The sequence below is a fragment of the Hemitrygon akajei genome, chromosome 27 (genome assembly GCF_048418815.1).
Source record: "Hemitrygon akajei chromosome 27, sHemAka1.3, whole genome shotgun sequence".
NCBI classification, from domain to species: domain Eukaryota; kingdom Metazoa; phylum Chordata; class Chondrichthyes; order Myliobatiformes; family Dasyatidae; genus Hemitrygon; species Hemitrygon akajei.
In genome coordinates, this window is record NC_133150.1 from 52,401,606 (window position 1) to 52,428,114 (window position 26,509).

General features: G+C 46.9%; 1 protein-coding gene across 1 annotated transcript in view; it reads left to right on the forward strand.

The window, feature by feature from the left end:
• The window catches only part of LOC140717401 (SLAM family member 8-like), a 289,812-nt gene that overhangs the window by 50,933 nt on the left and 212,370 nt on the right, over positions 1 to 26,509 (forward strand). The window contains exons 4-5 of the mRNA XM_073030948.1: positions 18,603 to 18,917; positions 23,425 to 23,694. Coding sequence (XP_072887049.1) covers positions 18,603 to 18,917; positions 23,425 to 23,694 — 585 coding nt within the window. The remainder of the gene's footprint in view (positions 1 to 18,602; positions 18,918 to 23,424; positions 23,695 to 26,509) is intronic.

Genomic DNA, 26,509 nt, shown 5'->3' on the forward strand with positions numbered 1-26,509 from the left:
TCCTGATGAGGATTCGGTCTCCTGACAGAAGTTGGGAGAACTTCACCTTCTGGACATACCTCTTTTTGTTCATAAGCTCTTTGTAGCTCTTTCTTCCTATCAGACACATAATTCAAGTAGGGCTTCGGCAATACTTCACCCACATCTGTCCCAAAACAGAGGTCAATCGGCAACCTTTCCTCGTGCCCAAAAATCAAATAATAGGGCAACTATCCAGTAGCTTCATTTCGGGTACAGTTGTAACAGTGAACCAGATGTCCAATATGTTGACTCCATCGGCTATTTTTGCTTATCTCCAGAGTTCCGAGCATGTCTAACAGCGTCCGAATAAACCTCTCCGGCTGGGGATCGCCCTGTAGATGACAGGGCATGGTCCTCGATTTCTCATCCCCCAGCATACCCAGTAGCTCGTAGATGAACTTACTCTCAAAGTCTCGTCCCTGGTCACTATGTATCTGCTGGGGAAGGCCATAATGCACAAAATACTTCTCCCACAGCACTTTTGCCACCACAGTCGCCCTTTGATCTTTGGTAGGGAACACTTCAGCAAACCTGGCGTAGTGGTCTGTGATGACTAAGACATTCCCCGTATTGCTGGCATTGGGTTCTATGGCCAAGAAATCCATTCACACCAGGTCCAATGGCCCCTCACTTTGCAAGTGTGACAACGAAGCAGCCTGCACAGGCAGCATCTTCTGGCGTATGCAGTGAATGCACGACTTGCAATACTCTTCCACCTCTGACTTCATTCGGGGCCAGTAAAACCAGTCTTTGAGCAATCCATAGGTCTTCTCCACTCCCAAATGTCCAGAACCATTGTGCAGGGACTTCAACACAATCTTCCGATACTTCTCAGGCAGGACCAACTGCCAACACCGAGGTTGGTCCAGGGGTGATGTTACCCGATATAAATATTGTTTCCTTAACTTCAACCAGGGCCATTCCCTCAATAATGGAGGCACTGAAGCATGTTTCGTCTTCTCCGCCCACGCCACATCCCCCTTTTCCACCGCGCACCAACAGTGCCAATGCCCAGGTCAACTGGCTGAGCAGCTGCTACTTCCCCCGGGCTTAGTTCTGGCAACTGCTTAGTCTTCATTGCAGTCAGGTCACAGTAAACTGGGTTACCGAACCAGCAGAAATGGAATACACGTTGGAGTCTGGTATTACTGTAACTAATAGTGTTTATTAATAAACTAAGTAATACAGTACTATAAAAAGCAAATATATGAATATAGGTTAGCAATGATATATACAGAAGTGTGGAAATAGGAATCAAAACCAAGCTCTTTCAAAGTCTAGGGGTAAATGGATAGTCTTACGATGATGCAGAGTTCAGTTCAGTTTAGTTTAGGTCAAGGTAGTTGCTGGTGTACCATTGGGGGGGGGGAAGAGAGAGAGAGAGAGAGAGAGAGGATGCCATTGCCTTCGAACCTTCCGTTATCTTCCTGTCCTGTTATAGTCTCTGACTGTGACCCCCGTACGACCGTTCTTCAGTGGTAGACCTGTCACCCAGGTAAGGATGGATGCACAAGTCCCCGCCGGTTGTACCTTCACACACTGTGAGCCTCTGGTCAATTCCCCCGAATCGATCCTCCAAACCCCCACCTTCATGTGGGTGCACAACACTCTTTCAGTGCCACATGGTGTGTCTGCCTGCGTCTTCGCAGACCTGCTTTTTATCTCTCCTTTCGGGGCACCGGCTGTCCATCAGACCGTCCATCACCCGGTCCCGCCTTGCAGTCTCTGCAAGAATCTTACAAGCAGGGAAAGAAAGTGTCCTTGGAGCAAAGGTAAACAATCAGCCAAGGAACCATAATATTAAATCATCTCTCTCTCTCTCTCTCTCTCTCTCTCATCTGTGCAGGATGCTTCCCCCCTCCTCTCTCTCTCTCATTAGCAGCATAGTTCACAGAGGGGTCAACTCCAGACCCCATCTTAGCTTGGTTTGCTCATCACACGGGGGCAGGGCATCATCAGAAGCCCCCAGTGGGTCCACTGCTCACTCCGTCCTCTCCTTTTCCTCAGCCTTCACGGTGATAGCAAACTGACACATGGCTTTCACCCCAGGGGCAGGAACGCTCTCCCACTCCTTGTCCCTCTCCTGTTCCTCATGCTCCTGCCGTGACAAAGCACCCACATTGACATTCCTGCTCCTCGGCCGGTACTTCAGGCTGAAATCATCTACCGACAAGGCGGTCAACCACCGATGGCCTGTAGCATCCAGTTTTGCTGAAGTCAGGATATAAGTAAGCAGGTTGTTGTCCGTCCTCACCTCAAACTTGGCCCTGTAGAGACAGTCACTCAGCTTATCCATCACTGCCCACTTCAATGCCAGGAACTCCCAACTTATGGGTGGGATAGTTTCTCTCGAAGGGCAACAAATTCCGGCTGACAAACGCTACAAGTCTCAACCCAGTGCCCTGATCTTGACACAAGATGGCCCGTAATCCCTCTCGGCTGGCATCGGTGTGTAGTACATAGGGTAATCGGGGGTCTGCAAAAGCCAGCACTGGTGCCTGGGTCAGCAGCTCTTCCAGCGATTTAGAAGCCTCCTCACATTTTGCATCCCACCTCTGTCCGAAGGGCTCCGACGGTTTGAGATATTCTCCAACCTCCTGTCCCCCCTTTTCCTTTCTTCCCCAAGGGAGGGTAACCACCCAGAAGCTGGTTCAAGGGGTTACTCACCTTGGCGTAGCCCTCCATGAATCTCCGATAATAAGCACAGAACCCTGATAACGAGCGCAGAGCGCTCACAGTCCGGGGCCTCAGCCACGTGGTCACCGCTTCTATCTTAGCCGTGTCTGTAGCTACTCCATTCTGCGAGATTATGTGTCTAACATAGCTAACAGACGTCTGGCAGAACTGGCACTTGTCCAGGGAGAGCTTTAATCCTTCCTCCTTCAGTCGACTTAGCACCTTCAGTAGCCTCACTTCGTGTTCTTCGTGGCTCCAAACTCTACCAAATCCACCAAATACAACGACACTTCAATCAAATTCATATCCCCCACTATCTTCTCCATGCCCCTCTGGAAGGTGGCAGGGGCTCCCAATATGCCCTGGGGCATCCTTTTGAACTGGAAGAATCCCAAGGGACATATAAATGCCATTTTCTTTTTGTTGGCCTCACTCATTGGGATCTGGTCATATCCACTCCTCAAGTCCAGCACACTAAACCACTTCACTCCACTCAGACAGACCAAGGCGTCTTCGACCCTCGGGACCATATACTGGTCAGGGACAGTGCGCCGGTTCAAGTTCCTATAGTCCACACACATGCGTACCTTTCCGTTCTTCTTCCAGGCCACTACTATTGGGGACACATAGGGGCTTTGGGACTCAGTGATGATTCCAGCTTCCTTCAACTTGCACAAGTGCTGCTGCACATCTTCCACATCTGCAGTGGCCTGTCACCGCGACCACTCTCTGAACAGGGTATCCTCGGTTACTCGGATGGTATGGCGAGTGCTCTTGGAACAACCCACATCAAACTCGCCAAGAGAAAAAACATCTTGAAACTTGTAACTATGAAAATGGACGAGGGAGAGCCAGTGGATGTAGTGTACCTGGACTTTCAGAAAGCCTTTGATAAGGTCCCACATAGGAGATTAGTGGGCAAAATTAGAGCACATGGTATTGGGGGTAGGGTCTAACATGGATAGAAAATTGATTGGCAGACAGGAAACAAAGAGTAGGGATTAACGGGTCCTTTTCAGAATGGCAGGTGGTGACTCGTGGGGCACCTCAAGGCTCGGTGCTGGGACCGCAGCTATTTACAATATACATTTATGATTTAGATGAAGGGATTAAAAGTAACATTAACACATTTGCAGATGACACAAAGCTGGGTGGCAGTGTGAAATATGAGGAGGATGTTAGGAGAATGCAGGGTGACGTGGACAGGTTGGGTTTGTGGGCAGATGCATGGCAGATGCAGTTTAATATGGATAAATGTGAGGTTATTTATCCACTTTGGTGGCAAGAACAGGAAGGCAGATTACTATCTGAATGTTGTCAAGTTAGGAAAAGGGAAAGTACAACAAGATCTAGGTGTTCTTGTACATCAGTCACTGAAACATGCAGGTACAGCAGGCACTGAAGAAAGCTAATGGCATGTTAGCCTTCATAACAAGGGGAGTTGAGTATAGGACTAAAGAGGTACTTCTGCAGTTGTACAGGGCCCTGGTGAGACCACACCTGGAGTATTGTGTTCAGTTTCAGTCTCCAAATTTGAGGAAGGACGTTCTTGCTATTGAGGGAGTGTCATGTAGATTCACAAGGTTAATTCCCGGGATGGCAGGACTGTCATATAGATTAGATTATGAGAACACTCAGTCCTCGTTTATTGTCATTTAGAAATGCATGCATGCATTAAGAAATGATACAATGTTCCTCCAGAGAGAGATCACAAAATAAAAAACAGGACAAACCAAAGACTAACACTGACAAAACCACATAATTATAACATATAGTTACAGCAGTGCAAAGCAATACCGTAATTTGATGAAAGCAGACCATGGGCACAGTTTAAAAAGAAGTCTCAAGTCCCGATCAACTCCAACAGTCCCTGATCTCAGGCAGCAAAAAGAGAGAAACTCTCCCTGCCATAAACTTCCAGGCACCGACAACTGATGCCTTGGAAGCACCCAACCACAGCAGACTCTGGGTCCGTCTGAAAACTAGACTGGACTGCCAACACAGATGCCTTGTGCAGGAAGGCACAGAGTCGACTGTACTTCCTTAGAAGGTTGGCGTCATTCAATGTCTGTAGTGAGATGCTGAAGATGTTCTATAGGTCAGTTGTGGAGAGCGCCCTCTTCTTTGTGGTGGCGTATTGGGGAGGAAGCATTAAGAAGAGGGATGCCTCACGTCTTAATAAGCTGGTAAGGAAGGCAGGCTTTGTCGTGGGCAAAGTACTGGAGAGTTTAACATCGGTAGCTGAGCGAAGGGCGCTGAGTAGGCTACGGTCAATTATGGATAACTCTGAACATCCTCTACATAGCACCATCCAGAGACAGAGAAGCAGTTTCAGCGACAGGTTACTATCGATGCAATGCTCCTCAGACAGGATGAAGAGGTCAATACTCCCCAATGCCATTAGGCTTTACAATTCTACCGCCAGGACTTAAGAACTTTTTAAAAGCTATTATTAATGCTTTTTGAGATAGTGATTTAGATGCATATCATATTTTTTACTGAGTTAAGTATTGTATGTAATTAGTTTTGCTACAACAAGTGTATGGGACATTGGAAAAAAGTTGAATTTCCCCATGGGGATGAATAAAGTATCTATCTATCTATCTATCTATCTAAACTTCGAGCCTCCGACCAGCCCCTCCGATACAGCCTCCCGAGCGCCATCCTCTGCCGAGCGCCTTCGACCTCGTCCCCGCCAACAAAACAAGCAAAGCCGAGGTCTCGGAGGCCTTCTCCTCCGGAGATTCCGGACCGCAGAGTAGCAGCGGCAGCGAAACAGGCATTTCAGAAGTTTCTCCAGATGTTCCTCCAGGCTCTTACGTCTGTCTCCATCAAATCAGGATAGTGCACGGTACCCTACTTAACAAGTAACAGATATCCATCTCCAGAGAGGCCGCATGCGCTGTGTCGTGCCACCATCTTCTTCTCCTCCTCCTCCTGCCTGTTTTTGAAAGATTGGAGTGCCTGGGCTTGTATACACTGGAATTTAGAAGGATGAGAGGGGATCTGATTGAAACATATAAGATTATTAAGGGATTGAACACCCTAGAGGCAGGAAACATGTTCCTGATGTTGGGGGAGTCCAGAACCAGAGGCCACAGTTTAAGAATAAGGGGTAGGCCATTTAGAATGGAGTTGAGGAAAACCTTTTTCATGCAGAGAGTTGTGGTCTATGGAATTCTCTGCCTCAGAAGGCAGTGGAGGCCAATTCTCTGGATGCTTTCAAGAAATAGTTAGATAGAGCTCTTAAAGATAGCTGAGTCAGGGGATATGGGGAGAAGGCAGTAAAGGGGTATTGATTGTGGATGATCAGCCATGATCACATTGAATGGCGGTGCTGGCTCGAAGGACCAGATGGCCTAGTCCTGCACCTATTGTCTATTGTCTATCATCTTCCAGCTTCAACATCTTTTCCACCAGCCTGCATTTCCACTCCGGCAACACAGGAGAGTCCCCAAAGTTAAAGGCCTCAGTGGTTAGCTTTCCTGTGTTTTCCAGTGCTTCCCCCTTAGTTGGCCTCACAGGGGTGCTAGACATTACTGTCACTGGGAACAAATGCACCAGTGGCATCCCTGTTTTAAAGGTGATTTCTCTCTTCGTAGTGTTCCTGACACTCAGGCTGTACCACCGCTGGCCTCTGCACTTCGGGCCTCACCAGCACCCCAGCTGGAAATCGTGTCTCACCCTCGAGGTGTTCCGGGGCATCCACTAAAACGGCCTTGACATCAGGCACTCTGGGAAATCTGGGGGTTCCCTTCACTTTTGCTACTTCCCGGGCCTTGTTATCAAAGACTTCGACTGGGTGCACCGTTCTTCGTTTAAATTCAGTCTCTGGCTCAGGGTGGCACCACACTTACTCAAAAGCAGCAGGAAACGCTGGGTGCACGGCCCGGGTCACCAAAGAGTTCTCACTCGCCCGCTCCTGGCAGGCCCCTGTGAGTCTCCGCACTACAGGGGTGTTGGTCCCCACCAGAATTGAAGCACCCCCCTGTCTCAACTGGGTCCGGACAAGCCAGCACTAACGTTTCCAAAACTTCGGACACTCCCACATCGGCTTCTGCAAACGCCAGTTTCACTGACAAATACCCGTCATACGGATAATCCCCAGCACTGATGCCCCAAATCTCCAGTGAACGGAATGGGGTCAATGGCAAACACTTTAAGCACTGGTTATAAAACAAATGGTATAGTAGCGTGACCTGTGACCTAGTGTCGAGTATGGCTTTAGCATAGATACCCTTTATCTGTAATGACACGCTAGAGCGGTGTCCCACTAATCCTCCCGGAATCGAGTCTTTTGATTTTGGGGGTTCCTTGGTACATTGCTGCGAACCTTTTCCCCTCTAAGTTTCCCGACATCTCTCCCTTCTTGGATACCCAGGGGCACGCACTCCTAGAGGCTTCCGGCCGCTCACATTCCTGCCGGAAATTTCCCTCCTCCCCGCAGTTATAGCACACCCCCTGCCTCTCACAGTTTCTCTGGAAGTGCCCCTCTTCCCCACAGTTATAGCACACGTCACCAGCTGCCTCTCTTCTCACAGACCTCCTGCTACTCACAGCATCCTGCGCTGTCTGTCCTTTGGGGGGCGAAGCCCTCCCTACCGACCCCTCAGTCCTCAGCTCGGTCACAACCTCCTTTATCAGTTGCCAGGTGGAGCTGGCTCCTCTCCCATTCCCACCGGGGGCTACAACTGAGGATCTCACCCTGTTGACAGAGTCCTCCCACTTAACAACTGCGATGTTTGCTCTACCCATGTCTCATAATCCTCTTCACCCTCGGGAGTGGGTGTTATCCCCAAGAAAACTCTTGTCTTCTGGCGAGACCCCTCTGCCCTCCTCGCTAAGGAGGTGAGTGCAGAGGTGAACTCAGAACTCTCGCCTTTCACTGTGGAGCGGGAAATGACCAACTTTTCCAAATCTGACCACTCCTTCCCTTCATCCTCCAGCACCGAAAGAATCCGTTCCCTAAGATCTCCTCCCCACCTCTGCTGGCAACTCTGCTCGCTGAGCTTTGGCCCCTCCCTCCCTGACATTCCGCATGTGCCATGGCCCCGCCTCTCCGGGGATGCCAGTCTCCTCTGGCAACTCCGCCCCTGTTATGTCCTCACTTGTCTGCACTAACACCAGATCTGTACCTGTCTCAAAATCAAAGTTCTGTGATACAATTTCCACTTTGCCAAAAGTTTTAACTGCACTCAAACCTCGAAATAACAATTCATCCAGTACGCTAGTCTCCACCCCCTCAACACACACGCATTGCTCTCTGCCACCTTCGCAGCTGCATACCATCGCTGAAAAGCAGCTGCCGCCATCCCAACTGTACTTTATTTAAGCAGAGTGGTCACACGGCATCCACAGAATTCTATCCCAGATGAGCCCCCACAAATGTAATGCTTAGGGCTACTGGCTTGTGTTTTGTCCAGGGGAAATTGTGTGAGAAAACGTTTCTGGATACAACCAATACAAACTCATCCAAACCTTCAACACTATGGTAGTCCCAGTCAATATTGTGGAAATTAAGAATGCTGACCATTGAAATCCAGTTGTTCTTTCACACTTATCTGTGATCTCCCTACATATTTGGTCCTGTAATTCCCACAGACTAGAGGCTAATAGTAGAATTCCACCAAAGTTATCACCTTCTTCTTATTTCCGAATTCTCAGTAATAAGAATATCTTCTCCTCTTCAGTGGTGAGGTGAGTGAAGTTACCCGTGTGGGTTTGGGTTTCATCAAGCTTGCCAGTACATTCCTACATTGGGACAAGACTAATTCTGACGGCATTATACAAGAACTGGCTGTGGTTGACCAGGAGAGGCTGTTTGTCTGTAAAAAGAAGTCTGACAAGTGAGAGCCTTGTAGAAAAAAAATGTAATGAGAGTTCAGAGAGAGTATACTCCTGTTAGAGTGAAAGGAAAAAAAAATTGTAAGGTTAAGGAATCTTGGTTGAAGAGGGATATTGAAGCTCTGGCAAAGAAAAACAATGAAGTATAGGTTGGGATCAGGTAAATCGCTTGAGGAGTAAAAGGGATGTAGAACACAAGAAGGAATCAGGAGGGTAAAAGGACAGCATTGGCAGATGAGATTATCCTAAAATATTCTCCAATTAAATTAAGAGCAAGGGTCACTCAGGAGATAATAAGGAAAAATGTGATCATCTCTGTGTGGAGCCTCAGGAGATGGGTGAGGTCTGAAATGAATACTGCACATTTGTATTCATTGTGGAGAAATTGGTAAATTGGTTTATTATTGTTACACATACAAATGTGAAAACGTGTCTGGATACTCTTCATACAGATCAGTTCATGACAAGCGCATTGAGATGGTAAAAAAAAAACAATAACAGAATACAGAATAAAGTGTTGCACTTACAGAGAAGTGCAGTGCAGGTGGACAATAGTGGCCAATATCAAAGCGAGGTAAATTGTGAGATCAAGCTGTAATTTTATTATAATTGGAAACTGTTCTAAGGTCTGATAACAGTATTATAGAAGCTGGTGAATGGCGAGGTGGAGATACGTCTCTACCAAAGGAGGTGTGAGGTGCTCCTTCCCTGCACTGGCCTACGGGTGAATCTTGGGTAAACTGTACCAACTAAAGCTCAGAGACTCCCCCCACCCCACCCCCAGCCCTGATCAGGGTTTCGTGAAGCTATAGGAGCAGGCGATGGTTGGTCAGATCAGCAGCTGGTGCATAACACACGTCCTGGTTATGTGACCACTAACTCTAGGCAGACAGTCTCTGAAGAGTATTGATAACAGATGGTGTCACCCATCTTGTAAAAGCACTGCCCAGAAGAAGGCAATGGCAATCCACTTCTGTAGAAAATATTGCCAAGAACAATCATGGTCAAAAACCATGATCACCCATATCATACAACACAGCACATAGTGATGATATAATGTTATTGATATCAGAAGTTGTCCTTCAGCCTAGTGACATGACTTTCAGGCTTTTATTATCTGCCTGATTTGGGGGGGGGGGGGTTGTGGTGAACAGAGAATGTCTGAGGTGAGTTGGCAAGAAATGTAAACAGAGTTTATGGAGGGGAGGATGGTTTCCATCATAAACTGAGACATGTCCACGGTTATCTGCAGTTTCTTTCAGTCATAAACATAGAAGTTCTCATACCAAGCAGTGATGCATCCAGATCAGATACTTCCTTTATTTCATTAATAAAACTCGGAGAGGGAAAATGCCAAAAGATTTTTAGTCTCTTACGGAAGTAAAGGAGTTGGTGAGCTTTCTTGTCCATTATGTCCACAGGGTTAGAACAGGATAGGATGTTGATGTTCACTCCTAGGAACTTGAAGGGCTCAACCTTTACAACATCTACATCATTGATGCAGTATGTACACTGCTTCATCCTGAAATCAATGAACAACTCTTTTGTTTTGATGGCATTGAGGGATAGGTTGTTGTTATGACGCCATTTCGCTTGGAGCTCCGTCTACTTCGTGTACTCAGATAAGTGCAAAGTGTCGTAGTTTGGGAAGTTAAACCAGACCATAATATATACAGCAAAAGGCAAGCCTTGGACAGTGCTGTAGAACAGAGAGAGCGAGGGGTACAAAGATAGAGTTCCTTGAAAGTGGCAGCAGTACAAGATAATGAAGAAAGCATTTTTCACACTTGCCTTCATCAGTTGAATCACTGAGTGCACGAGTTGGGATATCATGTTAAAACTGATGTAGATGTGAACCACCTAGGTGTTGTTAAGGCTTCATAAAGCACTGGCGAGGCCTCCCATGGAGTATTGTGCACAGTTTTGGGCCCCTTTCCTAAGAAAGTATGCGCGAACATTGGAGAAGGTTTAAAGGAGACTCACAAAAATGATTTTGGGATTGAAAGGTTTTTCACCTGAGGAGCATGTGATGACTCAGGACCTGTACTCACTGGAGTTTAGAAGAACGAAGAGGAACTCATTGAAACCTATCTAATGTTGAAAGGCCTTGATAACATGGATGCGGAGAGGATGTTTCTTATGGCGAGGGAGTCTAAGACCAGAAGATACAGCCTGACAGTTGAGGGACTTCCGTTTAGAACGAAGATTATAAGGAATTTTTTTAGCCAGAGAGTGGTGAATTTGTGGAATTTAATTGTCACAGATGGCTGTGGAGGCCAAGTCATTGGATAAGTTTAAAATGGGGGTTGATAAAATCTTGATTAGCCAGGGCATGAAAGGATACAGGGAGATGGCAGGAGATTGGGACAGAGGGAAATTAATTAACCATGATGAAATGGCAGAGCAGACTCAATGGGTCAAATAGCCTAATGCTGCTCCTATATCTATGGTCTTGTGGTCTCATGGTGTGTAATCCTGATCACCGAGGTTTATGGAAGGATGTCATTAAATTGGAAAAGGTGCATTTATGGAGGTGTTATTAGGACTGAAGGGTTTGAAACATAGAAAATCCTAGAGCACAAAAGGGATTTTGGAGGCCAAGTCTCTGGATGCATTCAAGAGAGAGTTAGATAGAGCTCTTATAGATAGCGGGGTCAAGGGATATGGGGAGAGGGCAGGAACGGGGTACTGATTGTGTATGATCAGCCATGATCACAGTGAATGGCGGTGCTGGCTAGAAGGGCCGAATGGCCTACTCCTGAACCTACTGTCTATTGTCTATTTTGTTGTTTCTTCATATCTGGGTTCAGTGCACACCATGACACTGGATATTCTCTCTTCACAGAATCAGGTTTATTATCATCGACATGTTACGTGAAATTTGTTAACTGGACAGTGGCAGTTCAATGCAATACATAATCTAGCAGAGAAAAATATAAAATAAAATACAAATAATAATAATAAATAAGCAAGTAAATCAATTACCGTATACAGATATTGAATACAATAAAAAAATGTGGAAGAACAGAAATACTATGTAGTAAAAAATGTGAGGTAGTGTCCAAAGCTTCAATTTCCATTTAGGAATCGGATGGCAGAGGGGAAGAAGCTGTTCTGGAGTCGCTAAGTGTGTGATTTCCCTCTCCCATATAACAGCATTCATGACAGACACATCCAACCAGGCTCAAAGATGGCTATTACAAGAGTTACAATCAAGATAAAATTTGTCAATGCTGGAAATCCAAGCAACACACAGAAAATATTGGAAGAACTCAACAGGCCAGGCAGGATCTACACAAAATACTGGATGAAATCAGCAGGGAGTTCCTCCAGCATTTTGTGTGTGTTTATTATAAAAGTTATCAGACTCTTACATGAATACCTTGCACGCTGAAAGATGAGCTCTAGGTCACCCTATTGTTGAATCATGATTGATCTGCGATCCAAAGGTTCTTTGGAAATCAAGAATAAAGCATAAAACATTGGTTACGGTCTATTTGTTAAGGACTACAAGAGCAAAATAATAATTAAAAGAATAAAGAAAAGACCTATCAAAAAAAGTTGTGGCTTATATTCAGACTAGAGTATAACAATTCATAACAATTAACCTACAAAATAGCAAGAGATATGTAGCAAACAACTGCTACTGAAAACCAATATGTATGAAGCAACTGTGCCATATTTACTGGAAAATTCTCAGAACTATTTTATGGATGCATGTGATCATCTATAAATACAAGCAAGAATGTGATTAAGTTAAACCACAAGAATGTTCCAATTCTATACCCTAATTCAACATTTCCCTATTGGATTCAAAATCACACATTTACATAGACATAGAAACATAGAAAACCTACAGCACAACATAAGCCCTTTAGCCCACAAAGCTGTGCCGAACATGTCCTTACCTTAGGGTTACTCATAGCTCTCAATTTTTTGAAGCTTCGTGTACCTATCCAGGAGACTCTTAAAAGACCCTATCGTATCCACCTCCTCCACCATCGCCAGCAGCCCATTCCACGTACTCATGGAATGCACTGCCTGAGTCAGTGGTGGAGGCAGATACACTAGCGAAGTTTAAGAGACTACTAGACAGGTATATGGAGGAATTTAACGGGGGGGGGGGTTATATGGGAGGTAGGGTTTGAGGGTCGGCACAACATTGTGGGCCAAAGGGCCTGTAATGTGCTGTACTATTCTATGTTTCTTCACAAAAATCTATGAAAACAGAGTCCCCAAAGAATGGATGACAGTTAAACGTTAGTACCCCAAAGCCCCCCATCTCCCGTTCCATACACAAGCAGCAGTATAGCAACAACCCCTCCCTCCCCCACTAGCAAAACAATGCATCAGTTTCCTCCACCGAGCACTCAAGGATCAATAAAGGCACAGACTTGCCGTACCCTAAAGACTAATCATTCACCTGGTACTCGACATTCCACAGGCTCTCTCTCTCTCTCCCTAATAAGGGAAAAAGATGTGTCTCCATTTCACCGGGAGAGAGGAGACATCATCTGTCCATTTCTCACAACAAATGCTGTCTGACATGCAGAGTTCCTCCAGCATTTTGTGTTGCACCTGAATTCAGAATCTGCACTCTCTTCTGTCTGTTTGATAGGAAATGTTCAAAAGGATATGGACCAGATGGAGGCAAATAGGGTCATAGTGTCATAGAGCACAGAAACAGGTCCTAGGCCATGCTGAAACCATTTAACCTGCCTATTCCCATCGACCTGCCCTGGGACCAAACCACTCCATTCCCCTAACATCCCTGTACCAATCCAAACTTTTCTTAAACATTGAAATTGAGCTTGCATGAACCACCTGTGCTGGCAGCTCATTCCACACTCTCACCATCCTCTGAGTGAAGGAGTTTCCCCTCATGTTGCCCTTAAACTTTTCACCTTTCACCCTTAACTCATGACCTCCAGTTGTCGTCCCACACAACCTCAGTGGAAAATCCTGCTTGTATTTACTCTATCTATACCCCTTATAATTTTGTAATCCTCTAAAACTCCCTTATACTGGGTGTCTCTGGAAATCTGGCTTGTTAGCCCCTCGCCAACAGCCACTGGATTCCGATAAACCTACCTTTCTCTGGCTTCATACATCTAGGGTGTGTACAGCTTGTGGCCTGTCAAATCCGTCAGCTTGGGATGTCTCGCCCAGCCAAACCCTGGTTTGTGTGAATGCTGTGTGATTTACTGTCCCTGGCAAGAAATAACAGATCGTACAGTGCATACAATTAAAAATAGGTATATATAGGAATGTTAATTTAAGCAAACAGTTATTAAATGAAGGACTGAAAAAAGGGCCCAATACTCTTAAATATTCAAATTTGCACTTAATTTGGAGATGATCTTGAACTCCTCTGTCACTGACATGCTGGACCATCCGTCTGCATGAAACCACACACCACCTTCCCAACGTCACTCAAATCCATCTCGAACAAACGGCTCTCCCATGGGAGAATTGGGTCTCCCTTCTTGAAGCCAATCATCTGCACAAAGCACCTTCTGCAATAGGGATGGCATCCTCAGCCATCTTTTCTCCCTGTCTTCTCCCAGCTCCCACCAACAAAAACCTTCAACCCAGCTTTCTCCAGAACCTTTTCCCAATTCCACGATCCTGATTGGCTGACAGCACATTCCTGAGTTGAATAACAAGCCTTCTATCTTAGTTCAAACCCAAACAGAACAGACTGCTCTTACAGAACTGCTAAAATGAAATACCTCTAGCATAGCATTATACATCCATCAAATCTACTCTAAATCTTCTACATTCTCAGCAACACAGTCATAACCTATTCAATATTTCCTGATAATTCAGATCCCAGCAATTTTCTCTGTACCCCTTCAAGCTTGTTTACATCATTCCAACAGAGCTGTGAGAACGGCAGTGATTGACCCTGGATTCCTGCACAACAGTGGGGGAGGCAGTGATTGATCCTGGATTCCTGCACAACAGTGGGGGAGGCAGAGATTGACGCTGGATTCCAGCACAACAGTGGGAGAGGCAGAGATTGACCCTGGATTCCTGCACAACAGTGGGGGAGGCAGTGATTGACCGTGGATTCCTGCACAACAGTGGGGGAGGCAGAGATTGACCCTGGATTCCTGCACAACAGTGGGGGAGGCAGAGATTGACCCTGGATTCCTGCACAACAGTGGGAGAGGCAGTGATTGACCCTGGATTCCTGCACAACAGTGGGAGAGGCAGAGATTGACCCTGGATTTCTGCACAACAGTGGGAGAGGCAGTGATTGACCCTGGATTCCTGCACAACAGTGGGAGAGGCAGTGATTGACCCTGGATTCCTGCACAACAGTAGGGGAGGCAGAAATTGACCCTGGATTCCTGCACAACAGTGGGGGAGGCAGAGATTGACCCTGGATTCCTGCACAACAATGGGGGAGGCAGAGTTTGACCCTGGATTCCTGCACAACAGTGGGGGAGGCAGTGATTGACCCTGGATTCCTGCACAACAGTGGGGGAGGCAGAGATTGACCCTGGATTCCAGCACAACAGTGGGGGAGGCAGAGATTGACTTTAGTTTCCAGTACGTAGGTGGAGCAAGAAATGGCTCAGTCTGAGTTCCAGTATTGCAACAGGGCAATGAGCTGTGATATTGAATGGCGGTTGTGCAAGGTCAACACGTTCAAACAAGCTGGAGGAACTCAGCAGGTCGGGCAGCATCCGTGGAAATGAGCAGTCAATGTTTTGGGCCAAGACCCTTCGTCAGGACTGAAGAAGGAGGGGGCAGGGGCCCTGTAAAGAAGGTGGGGGGAGGGTGGGAAGAAGGCTGGTAGTTGCCAGGTGAAAAACCAATAAGAGGAAAGATCAAGGGATGGGAGAGGGGAAGCAGGGAGGGGATAGGCAGATAACTGAAGAAGGAATCTAAGGGGAAAGCACTATTGGTAGTAGAAGAAGACAGAATCACGAGAGAGGTGATAGACAGCTGGAAGAGGATGCAGAGAGAAAGTGGGATGGGGGTTGGAGGAGGGACGTAATTACCGGAAGCTGGGGAATTTGATGTTCATACCAAGGGGCTGGAGACCACTCAGACGGTATCTGAGGTGTTACTTCTCCAACCTGAGCTTGGCCTCGTCATGGCAGTAGAGGAGGCCATGCATAGACATATCCGAATGGGAACGTGAAGCAGAGTTGAAGTGGGTTGCAACCGGGAGATCCTGTGGCGGACGGAGCGGTGATCTGCGTCAGATCTCACCGATGTAGAGGAGGCTGCACCGGGAGCACCGGATGCAATAGACGACCCCAACAGACTCACAAGTGAAGTGTTGCCTCACCTGGAAGGACTATTTGGAGCCCTGAATGGTGGCAAGAGAGGAGGTGTAGGGACAGGTGTAGCACTTACGCTTGCACGGATAAGCACCAGGTGGGAGATCTGTGGGGAGGGACTTGTGGACCAGGCAGTTGCAGAGGGAATGATCCCTGTGAAAAGTGGAGAAGTGTAGATAGGGAAAGATGTACTTCATGTTGGGGTCCTGTTGAAGGTGCCGGAAGTTGCAAAGGATAATATGCTGGATCCGGAGGCTGGTGGGGTGGTAGGTGAGGACAGGGGGAACACAGTCCCTGTTGTGGTGATGGGAGAATGGGGTGAGGGCCAAAGTGCGCTTAATGGAGGAGATGCGGGTGAGGGCATCATTGATGATGACAGAATGGAAACCACGATTTTTAAAGAAAGAGGACATTTGAGATGTCCTGGAATGGAAAGCCTCATCCTGGGAGCAGATGTGGTGGAATAGGGAACAACATTTTTACATTTGGCAGGGTGAGAAGAAGTATAGTCGAGGTAGTTATGAGAGTCAGCGGGTTTATAGAAGATGTTAGTGGACAGTCTGTCTCCAAAGATGTAGACCGAGAGATCGAGAAAGGGGAGAGAAGTGTCCGAGATGGACCGAGTGAATTTGAGGACAGGTTGAAAGTTAGAGGCAAAGTCGATGAAATTGACGAGGAAAAGTTGGGGAGCAGTACCAGTATCGATTTGGAGCATAGACTGTTCCATGTAACCCACAAAGAGGCAGGCATAGCTGGGGCCCATGCGAGTGCCCATAGCTACACCCTTGGTCTGAAGAAAGTGGGAAGAGCCAAAAGAGAAGTTATTAAGTGTGAGTACCAGTCCGCCAACCAGAGGAGTGTGGTGGTGTTGGGGAACTGGTGAGGTCCATTGTCAAGAAAGTAGTGGAGGGCTTTGAGGCCTTCTTGATGAGGAATTGAAGTGATTAAGGATTGGACATCCATAGTGAGTATGAAGCGGTTGGGACCGGGAAACTGGAAGTAATTGAAGAGGTGGAGGGCATGGGATGTATCCTGGATGTAGGTGGGGATGGACTGAACTCTAGGTGACAAAATGGAGTCCAGATAGGCAGATACAAGTTCAGTGGGGCAGGAACAGGCCAAAACTATAGGCCTACCAGGCTTGTGGATCTTGGGGAGGAGGTAAAACCGAGCAGTGCGGGGTGTGGGAATTATGAGTTTTTTGGCTGAGGATGGAAGGTCTCCGGAGTTGATAAGGGAAGTGATGGTATGGCAGACAATGGTTTGATGTTTTTTGATGGGGTCCTGTTCCAGGGGTAAGTAAGAGGAGGTGTCAGAGAGCTGCCACTTGGCCTCAGTGCAGTAGAGGTCAGTCCGCCAGACCACTACAGTACCACCTTTGTCTGCGGGTTTCATGGTGAGGTTAGGATTAGTGCAGAGAGAGTGGAGGGCAGAGTGTTCAGAGAGAGTGAGGTTGGAACAGAAGAGAGGAGTGGTGAAGTTGAGACGGTTGATGTCTGGGCAACAGTTGGAGATGAAAAGATCGAGTGCAGGTAGAAGGCCCGGTGGGGGTGTCCAGGAGGAGGAGGAGGGTTGAAGATGGGAGAAAGGGTCATCAATAGAGGGAGGGGAATCCTTGTTAAAGTAGTAGGCTCAGAGATGTAGGCGACAGAAGAAGAATTCAGCATCATGGTGGGCACAGAACTCACTGAGGTGTGGATGGAGGGGGACAAATGTGAGGCCCTTGCTGAGGACAGAACACACTGCCTCAGAGAGGGGAAGGTCAGAGGAGATGGTGAAGACATGGCAAGGGTTGGGGCGGGGTCAGAGGAGGGTAAAGTGTGGGAGGTCTCAGGAGGGAGAGGGGGTTTGGGATGTTCAGGGAAAGCGGGCTGAGGGGAGGATGTGGGATCAGAGGAATGGAGGAGGGATGAGGAGTGGAGGGAAGGTTGGGAGTTGCGGGGAGGATACGGGGTAGAAGAGGAATAAGACGAGCGGTAGGACTTAACGGCAATAATAACGGTCCCAGTCTGGAGAGGGTCAGGATACTCGTCCGAGCTGGATCTAGAGCTGGAGGTGTCGGAACCTGTGGCCTGCAGGGTGCCAGAACTTGTGCAAGGTCATCTTCTGCTTCTGTATCAGTGGAAATATTTCCCAACTCCCATCTCATCATACTGCTGAAACCTTCTACTTGCTGTTACCCGCACTGCTGTGATTGTCTGCTCCCCCTCCAACCTGTTCACAGAACCTAGGCCATGAGCAACAAACCGCCTCATCGTCTTCCTCGCTCCTCATCATCTCCCTCGCTCCTCATCATCTCCCTCGCTCCTCATCGTCTCCCTCCCTCCTCATCGTCTCCCTCACTCCTCCTCCAGGGATCTGTTACGTGACCTACAAGGCCCCACTCCGAGCTCCCTCTCTACCTCACTCAACTCTCACACTTCCATTTATCCCATGTTCCCTCAACATGCTCACCTCCCCAAGCACCCCACCCAACCCTTCTCCAGACTGGGTCTCATTTTCCATGCCTGTGCCCCCCTGACCTGCCTTTGATATCCGGCTGCAGGCTGCAACTTCCATCCTCCGGACCAGGTGCAGAGAGTCTTCACTCTGTTCCCTCTTTGAGCTTACCGTGTACTGTTGGAATGGTGGGCTGCTTCTCTCACAGGGCCGGGAGCCAAACAATGAGACCCATCACCCACTCTTGTAACTCTGATTCTCCCAGTCCGATTCCTCCTCCAGTCACTGAGCTCATCTGCTGACTGTCTCCTCTTGTCTCCTCAGCTGGGGCTTCCCCTACCACTGAGTACGGAGCTCAGGGAGACTCGTTCACCTTACACCCTGGGATCACAGTCAGACCGGATGTTGCTCAGGTTGTGTGGAGACTGTTGTCACCCAGAAAGAAGATAGTGACATATTCAAACAGGAACAGTGAATATTACGGATCTGAGGAATACAAGCAACGAATAACTTTTCATCCCGGGGACTTCAGTCTGAAAATCCGTGATCTACAGAGGGAGGACACTGGTGATTATGAGGTGACCGTTACAGCAAGCTCAGGAACACAGACTCAGAGAGAAATCCGACTGCAGGTTGTCGGTGAGTGAGACGCCGCGGAGGGGCTCGGGTTTCTTCAGTTGCTGAAACACCCCTAATTAATGGGTGAGGGCAGATCCTGTGTGCTCCCCAGCTTAACGAACCCCACTGACTGCCCGTGTCGAGAGCTGGGCTCATGGTCCCACTGCAGTGGGACTGAGACGGTGTGAGGCTGGGGGACACACCCAGCACATCCCCTGAGAATACAGGGACTGAGGAGAATTAATGGTGACCCTCATTACACTGAGTCTGGAGGAGATCAGCACTCGGGGTGGACTATGGAAGATGTGCTTACAAATTGAGTGTTTAAAAACCATTTGGACAGGTTCATGGATGAAAGGTGTGGAGGAAAATGAGACTAGCTCAGGACAGCACAGTGATCAGTAAGATGGGCTGAATGGCCTCTTTCCATTGCTGTTTCTGTGCTTGACACATGGGAGCCCTGAACTGAACAATGGACCCATAAGGTGGGAAGGTCTGTAGAGGGGGTGAATGGTCTGTGGGTCACTGTATCCCCAGTTGGAGATCTGGTCTGTCATGTTCAGGGATTCCAGTAATTCCATCAGTTTCCCAGGGCACTGCTTGTTAATTTCCCAGACTGAGGACTGAGCTCAGCAAGGTGTTTATTCCTCAGCCTTCATGCTGTGCTGTGCTGAGTGAGACCCTGTGTATTCATTCCACTGAATATAGTGTCCCAGTGAGTGACACAGTACACGGACACAACAGCACACTCACACGCAGCAATATGGTTCCTGACTTACTCTAACAGTAACATTACATTCAAAGTAGACTGTAGACTGTAATATCGAAACAGTGAGCTGTTTGTTGGTCTCCTCTCTCCCTGTGGAAGGGGCGACACCTCTCTCTCTCTGTGGCATGTTGAAGTGCTGGTATGTGAACTGTAGTTTTTGATGGACCTAGATCATGGTCTCTTTGGGGGCTTTGTTATCACTGGCCTGATGGTGTGTGGGGCTGATGCTTCCTGCTGGAATGTGGGTGGAACGGGAAGGGGGGGAGAGTTTATGCTTTGCTGCCACTTGTACATGGGAGGGGGGTGGGGGGCTTTGTGGTTTTAACATTTTTCTGTCAGTCATTCTTTGGGGATTTCCTCTGTTTTGGGGATGTCTGTGAAGAGTGAGAATTTCAGGTTGTATACTGTGTACATTCTCTGATATTAAATTGAACCAGTGAATCATTGAAAATAATCTCAGCCAGCAACATTCACCTTGAGTTTGGCTGAGAAATGTTCTCTCTTCCACCCCAGGGTTAAATGGTTCCCATTGGAGGGATAACATAGAAAATGAGAAATAGGAGGAGGAGGCCATTCTGCCCCTCGTGCCTACTCCTGTCAGGGCTGGTATGACAGCCTCAGCTCCACTTTGCTTCCTGTTCCACTCACCCCCAACTCCTCGTCTCTGTGTGAAATGGGCAGACACTTATTCTGATATTGTGTCCTCATTCTAGATTCCACCCTCTACCCCATGAGGTGGAATATCCTCGTGGCTCTCACCACTGTTGATTCACTCCAGGCAGATTCTCTCCTTGACTACTTCACACCCGCTCCCAGTCGCCGTGATCATTGCTGTCACTTGGTAACTTTACCAACTTAGGGCATTTACCCCTCTTCATCCGTTACAACTTCAGTGAGACAGAGGACACCTAAATAGTCTCACCAAGAACTCCCAATTAATTCTGACCTGAAAAGCATGGACCCAAGTTCTGTAATGAAAGCAGGGAGTTTATTTAGTATCACGGAGAAACAGAGTCGACACTTAACAATACAATTAGTTACAGTGAGAGTCCAGTGTTCTCAATGTCTTGATCAGATCCATTGATAGATCCTGCTGGCTGCCCCGTCTACATCATCCAGACGGCTGCCGATGCTCTGTATTTCTGACTTTCCTTGTTCTGCCAGAGGACATCAGAGGTCATAGATTGTTTTGGCTGAATTAATCAGCTATTGCTGCCTCTCCGACTGGATGCCTGTGACAAGGTGAGTGCTGCAGGGATTTGTGCTAGGTCCATTGTTGTTTGCCATCTATATCAATGATCTGGATGATAATGTGGTTAACTGGATCAGCAAATTTGCATATGGCATCAAGATTATGGATGTAGTAGACAGAAAGGAAGACCATCAGATCTTGCAGCGGATTCTGGACCAGCTGAAAATGGACTGAAAAATGGCGCATGCAATTTAATGTGATAAGTGTGAGGTGTTTTACTTTGGTAGGACCAACCAGGGTAGGTCTTACCCTGTGAATGATATGCCACTGGGGAGTGTGGTAGAACGAAGGGATCTAGGAATACAGGTCTTTAATTAATTGAAAGTGGTGTCAGAGGTAGATAGGGTCGTAAAGAAGAATTTTGGAACATTAGCCTTCATAAATCAAAGTATTGAGTACAGGAGTTGCCACGTTAGTTGAAGTTGCATAGAATGTTGATGAGGCCTACTTTGGAGAATTATGTGCAGTTTTGGTCTCCTACCTACAGGAAAGATGTAAATAATGTTGAAAGAGTACAGAGAAAATTTACAAGGATGTTGCCGGGTCTGGAAGACGTGAGTTATAAGGAAAAATTGAACAGGTTAGGACATTATTCCTTGGAATGTAAAAGAATGAGGGGAGATTTGATTGATTGATGCCAACTTATGAGGGTATAAATAGAGTAAATGCATGCAGGCTTTTTTTTCCACTACAGTTGGGTAGGACTACAACCAGAGGTCATGGGTTAATGGTGGAAGGTGAAAAGTTTAGGGGGAACATGAGGGAAAAATTCTTCACAGAGGATCATGAGAGTATGAAATGAGCTGTCACCAGAAGTGGTGCATGCAAGCTCAATTTCAACATTTAAGAGAAGTTTGGATAGGTACATGGATGGTACTGTATGGAGGGCTATGTTCCCGGCACTGGTCGATTGGAGTAGACAGTTTAAATGACTTTGGCATGGAGCAGGTGGACCAAAGCGCTGTTACTGTGCTGTAATTTTCTCTGACTTTATGACTGTTCTAATCTCTGGCGTGGTGTCTTTTCTCTGTTGTAAGTGAATTGCAGACAAGAGTACATGGAGAGGAGGCAGGTTTCCATGATGTACTTAGTTGTGTTCACAACTCTCTGCAGTTTCTTGCAGTCACGTACAAAACAGTTGCCATAACAAGTGTGATGCATCCATGATGCTTTCTATGATGCATCAATAAAAGCTGGATAAAGGGGGCATGCCAATGGTGTTTAGTCTGTTAAAGTGCTCTTCTTTTCTGCAAGTGAGTGGGCTGGGGTCTGTTATTGTTGCAGTTAATTTTTGCGAGTGAGAGGGTCGGGAACTGTTATTGTCGCTGGTCTTTTCTGTGGGTGAGAGGTGTTGGGAATGATTATTGTCGCTTTTTTGTGCTGTGGGAAAGGGGGGTTTTTGGGGACTGTGACTTATGTTTCTTCTCTTTTTTTGTGTTGGGGAAGAGTTGATGGCTTTTCATTCATCAACACCATTTCTTTCTGTATTTAGTGGCTCTCTGAAGTAGACAAATATCAGAGTTGTATTGTACACACATACTTTAATGATCATATGAACCTTTGAACCTTTATTGAGTTTGACGAGGACTGTCTATAGGTGACGTTCAGTCCTGGGAACTTCAGCCATCGCAGCTTCAGCACTATTGAGGTTAAGGATTGTGTGCAACATTCCCTATCCTCACTCTCCACACCATCCCCCCCAACTTTTGGAAGTCAATGACCAACTCTTTTGTTTTGCTGACATTGAGAAAGATGGCTGTCATGACAACACATCGCTAGGCTCTTTACCTCACTCCTAGGCTCTGACTCATCATTATTTGAGAGTTGGCCTTCTATGGTGGTGTTTACTGGAAACTGAGGGGGTGAGAGGTGATCACACTGAAACATCCAAACACCTCATAGGGTTCAACAGGATGGACCCCTGGCTGGAGTGATAGAATATGAGGTCAGCTACTCCAGTCTAAGAGAGGAAGAAATACACTGGAAAAATCACACCCAGAGGCCAGTGAATTTCCACAACTCTTTACTGAAGAGGACTACAGAAGTTCAGTCACATGGGGTATACAACGTAGATGTGGATGGCTTTTGGATATCAAGGGAATTAAAGGATGTGAGTTTGGTGCAGGAAAACGAGGTGGAGGGCAATCAGGCATGATATTGCTGAATGGGAGAGCAGACAGGAAGGGGCTGAATGGTCTAACAGAAAGTTTCTACTGAACAAAGAAATGGAACTGGAGCAAATTCCTGGAACACAGAGACATCAGCAAGACATGATGGAGCTTTATGAGTAACTGTTGTGAAAAAGGGTGTAACACTTGTGGGAACTTCCTCCAGCAGTAACTGTCTGAACTGAAGGGTGAGAGAAGAGTTAAACTGTTGGGTTGGAAATGAGTTGGGATTGGATTAAATTCCATTTGGTTCTGTTGGGATGGAATGCAGGAGTTGGGGATAAAGGTGTCCATAAGGATCTTCTTAATTCACATTTCTTTTTTCTGTCTCAACATCAGATCGTGTGTCAGGTACAGACATCAAGGTTCAGTACACCGCCAAGACTTGCAATATCACCTTGATCTGCTCTGCAGATTCCGGCAGCTCCATCAGCTTCAGGTGGTGGAGGGGAGGAGAGGCTGCGGGAAGTGGCAGCCACTATCACCTCCAGCAACATGGAGAGGAGAAAGGGGTCAATGAAGTCCTGTACACATGTGAGGTCTGGAACCCCATCAGTGATGAAACAACAGAGATCTGGCTGGGAGACATCTGTGAAAACACCAAATCTGGTGAGTGTCAGAGGGAGCAACTGGAATTTGTAAAGGCTGCCCAGACTGTTCAATAAGACAGTACTGATGGAGTTTTATTTTGTGTCTAATCTGTGCCCTTTTACAAAAAAATGTTTACTTATGTTCACTGACTTTCATGAGAATGGCTCTCATTTTTAAACATGGGGTCAATGGCAAATGCTTTAAGTACTGATTGTAAAACGAATAGTATAGTAGCGTGACCTGCGACCCGTTGTTGAGTATGGCTTTAGTATATATTCCCTCGATCTGTAACGACATGCTAGAGTGGGGTCGCACTAATCCTTCCGGAATTGATTCTTTTGAATTCAGGAGTTCCTTGGTTCATTGCTGGGAACGTGTTCCCCAAAAGACATCAGGCCATTCCCTCACAGCGTCCTCTCTAAGTTTCCTGACATCTCTTTCTTCTTGGATACCTGGGGACTCGCCCTCCTAGAGGCTTCCAGCTGCTCACATTCCTGCCGGAAATTTCCCTCCTCCCCGCAGTTATAGCACACCCCCTGCCTCTCACAGTTTCTCCGGAAGTGCCCCTCTTCCCCACAGTTATAGCACACATCACCAGCTGCCTCTCTTCTCACAGACCTCCCGCTATTCACAGCATCCTATGCTGTCCATCCTCTGGGGGGGGGGGGGAGCCCTCCCTACCGTCCCGTCAGTCCTCAGCTCGGCCACCACCTCCTTTATCAGTTGCCAGGTGGAGCTGGCTCCTCTCCCATTCCCACCGGGGGCTACAACTGAGGATCTCACTCTGTTGACAGAGTCCTCCCACTTAACAACTGCGACGTTTGCTCTACTCATGTTTCATAATCCTCTTCACCCTTAGGAGTGGGTGTTATCCCCAAGAAAACTCTTATCTTCTGGCGGGGCCCCTCTACCCTTCTCGCCAAGGAGGTAAGTGCAGAGGCCAACTCAGAACTCTCGCCTTTCACTGTGGAACGGGAACAGACCAACTTTTCCAAATCTGACCACTCCTTCCCTTCATCCTGCAGCATCGAAAGAATCCGTTCCCTAAAATCTCCTCCCCCCCCCCAAGCTGCTAGCAACTCTGCTCGCTGAGCTTTGGCCCCTCCCTCCACCACACTCTGCATGTGCCATGGCCCCGCCTCTCCAGGGATGCCAGTCTCCTCTGGCAACTCCACCCGTGTTATGTCCTCACTCATCTGCACTAGCACCATATCTGTACCTGCCTCAAAATCAAAGTTCTGCGATAAAATTTCCACTTTGTCAAAAGTTTTAACTGCACTCAGACCTCGAAATAACACTTCATCCAGTACGCTAGTCTCCACACCCTCAACACTCACTCATTGCTCTGCCACCTTCTCAGCCTCACACCATCACCGAAAAGCAGCTGCCACCATCTCAAACTGTATTTTATTTAAGCAGAGTAGTCACACAGCATCCACAGAATTATATCCTGGTTGAGCCCCCACAAATGTAACACTTAGGGCTAATGGCTTGTGTTTTGTCCAGGGGAAATTGTCTCAGAAAACTTTTCTGGATACAACCAATTTAAACTCATCCAAACCTTCAACACTATGGTAGTCCCAGTCAATATTATGGAAATTAAGAATGCTGACCATTGAAATCTAGTTGTTCTTTCACACTTATCTGTGATCTCCTTACATATTTGGTCCTGTAATTCCCACAGACTAGAGGCTAATAGTAGAATTCCACCAAAGTTATCACCCCCTTATTATTTCTGAATTTTCAGTAATAAGAATATCTTCTCCTCTTCAGTGGTGATGTGAGTGAAGTTATCCATGTGGGTTGAGGTTCCATCCAGCTTGCCAGTACATTCCTATATTGGGACAAGACTAATTCTGAAGACATTATACAAGAACTGGCTGTGGTTGACCAGGAGAGGCTGTTTGGGTTTGGGATGGCGGCAGCTGCTTTTCGGTGCTGGTGTGAGGCTGCGAAGGTGGCAGAGAGCAATGAGTGAGTGTTGAGGGTGTGGAGACTAGCGTACTGGATGAAGTGTTATTTCGAGGTCTGAGTGCAGTTAAAACTTTTGGCAAAGTGGAAATTTTATCGCAGAACTTTGATTTTGAGAAGTCTGACAAGTGAAAGCCTTGTAGGAAATAAAGGTAATGAGAGTTCAGAGAGAGTATACTCCTGTTAGAGTGAAGGAAAAAAATTGTAAGGTTAGGGAATGCTGGTTGAAGAGGAATATTGAGGCTTTGGTAAAGAAAAACAATGAAGTATAGTTTGGGATCAGGTGAATCGCTTGAGGAGTAAAAGGGATGTAGGAAAACACAAGAAGGAATCAGGAGGGTAAAAGGACAGCATTGGCAGATGAGACAATCCTAAAATATTCTCCAATTAAATTAAGAGCAAGGGTCACTCAGGAGATAATAAGGAAAAATGTGATCATCTCTGTGTGGAGCCACAGGAGATGGGTGAGGTCTGAAATGAATACTGCACATTTGTATTCATTGTGGAGAAATTGGTAAATTGGTTTATTATTGTTACAGGTACAAATGTGAAAACTTGTCTGGATACTCTTCATACAGCTCAGTTCATGACAAGTGCATTGAGATGGTAAAAGAAAAACAATAACAAAATACAGAATAAAGTGTTGCACTTACAGAGAAGTGCAGTGCAGGTGGGCAATAGTGGCCAATGTCAAAGCGAGGTAAATTGTGAGATCAAGCTGTAATTTTATTATAACTGGAGACTGCTCTAAGGTCTGATAACAGTATTATGGAAGCTGGTGAATGGCGAGGTGGAGATACGTCTCTACCAAAGGAGGTGTGAGGTGCTCCTTCCCTCCATTGGCCTGCGGGTGAATCTTGGG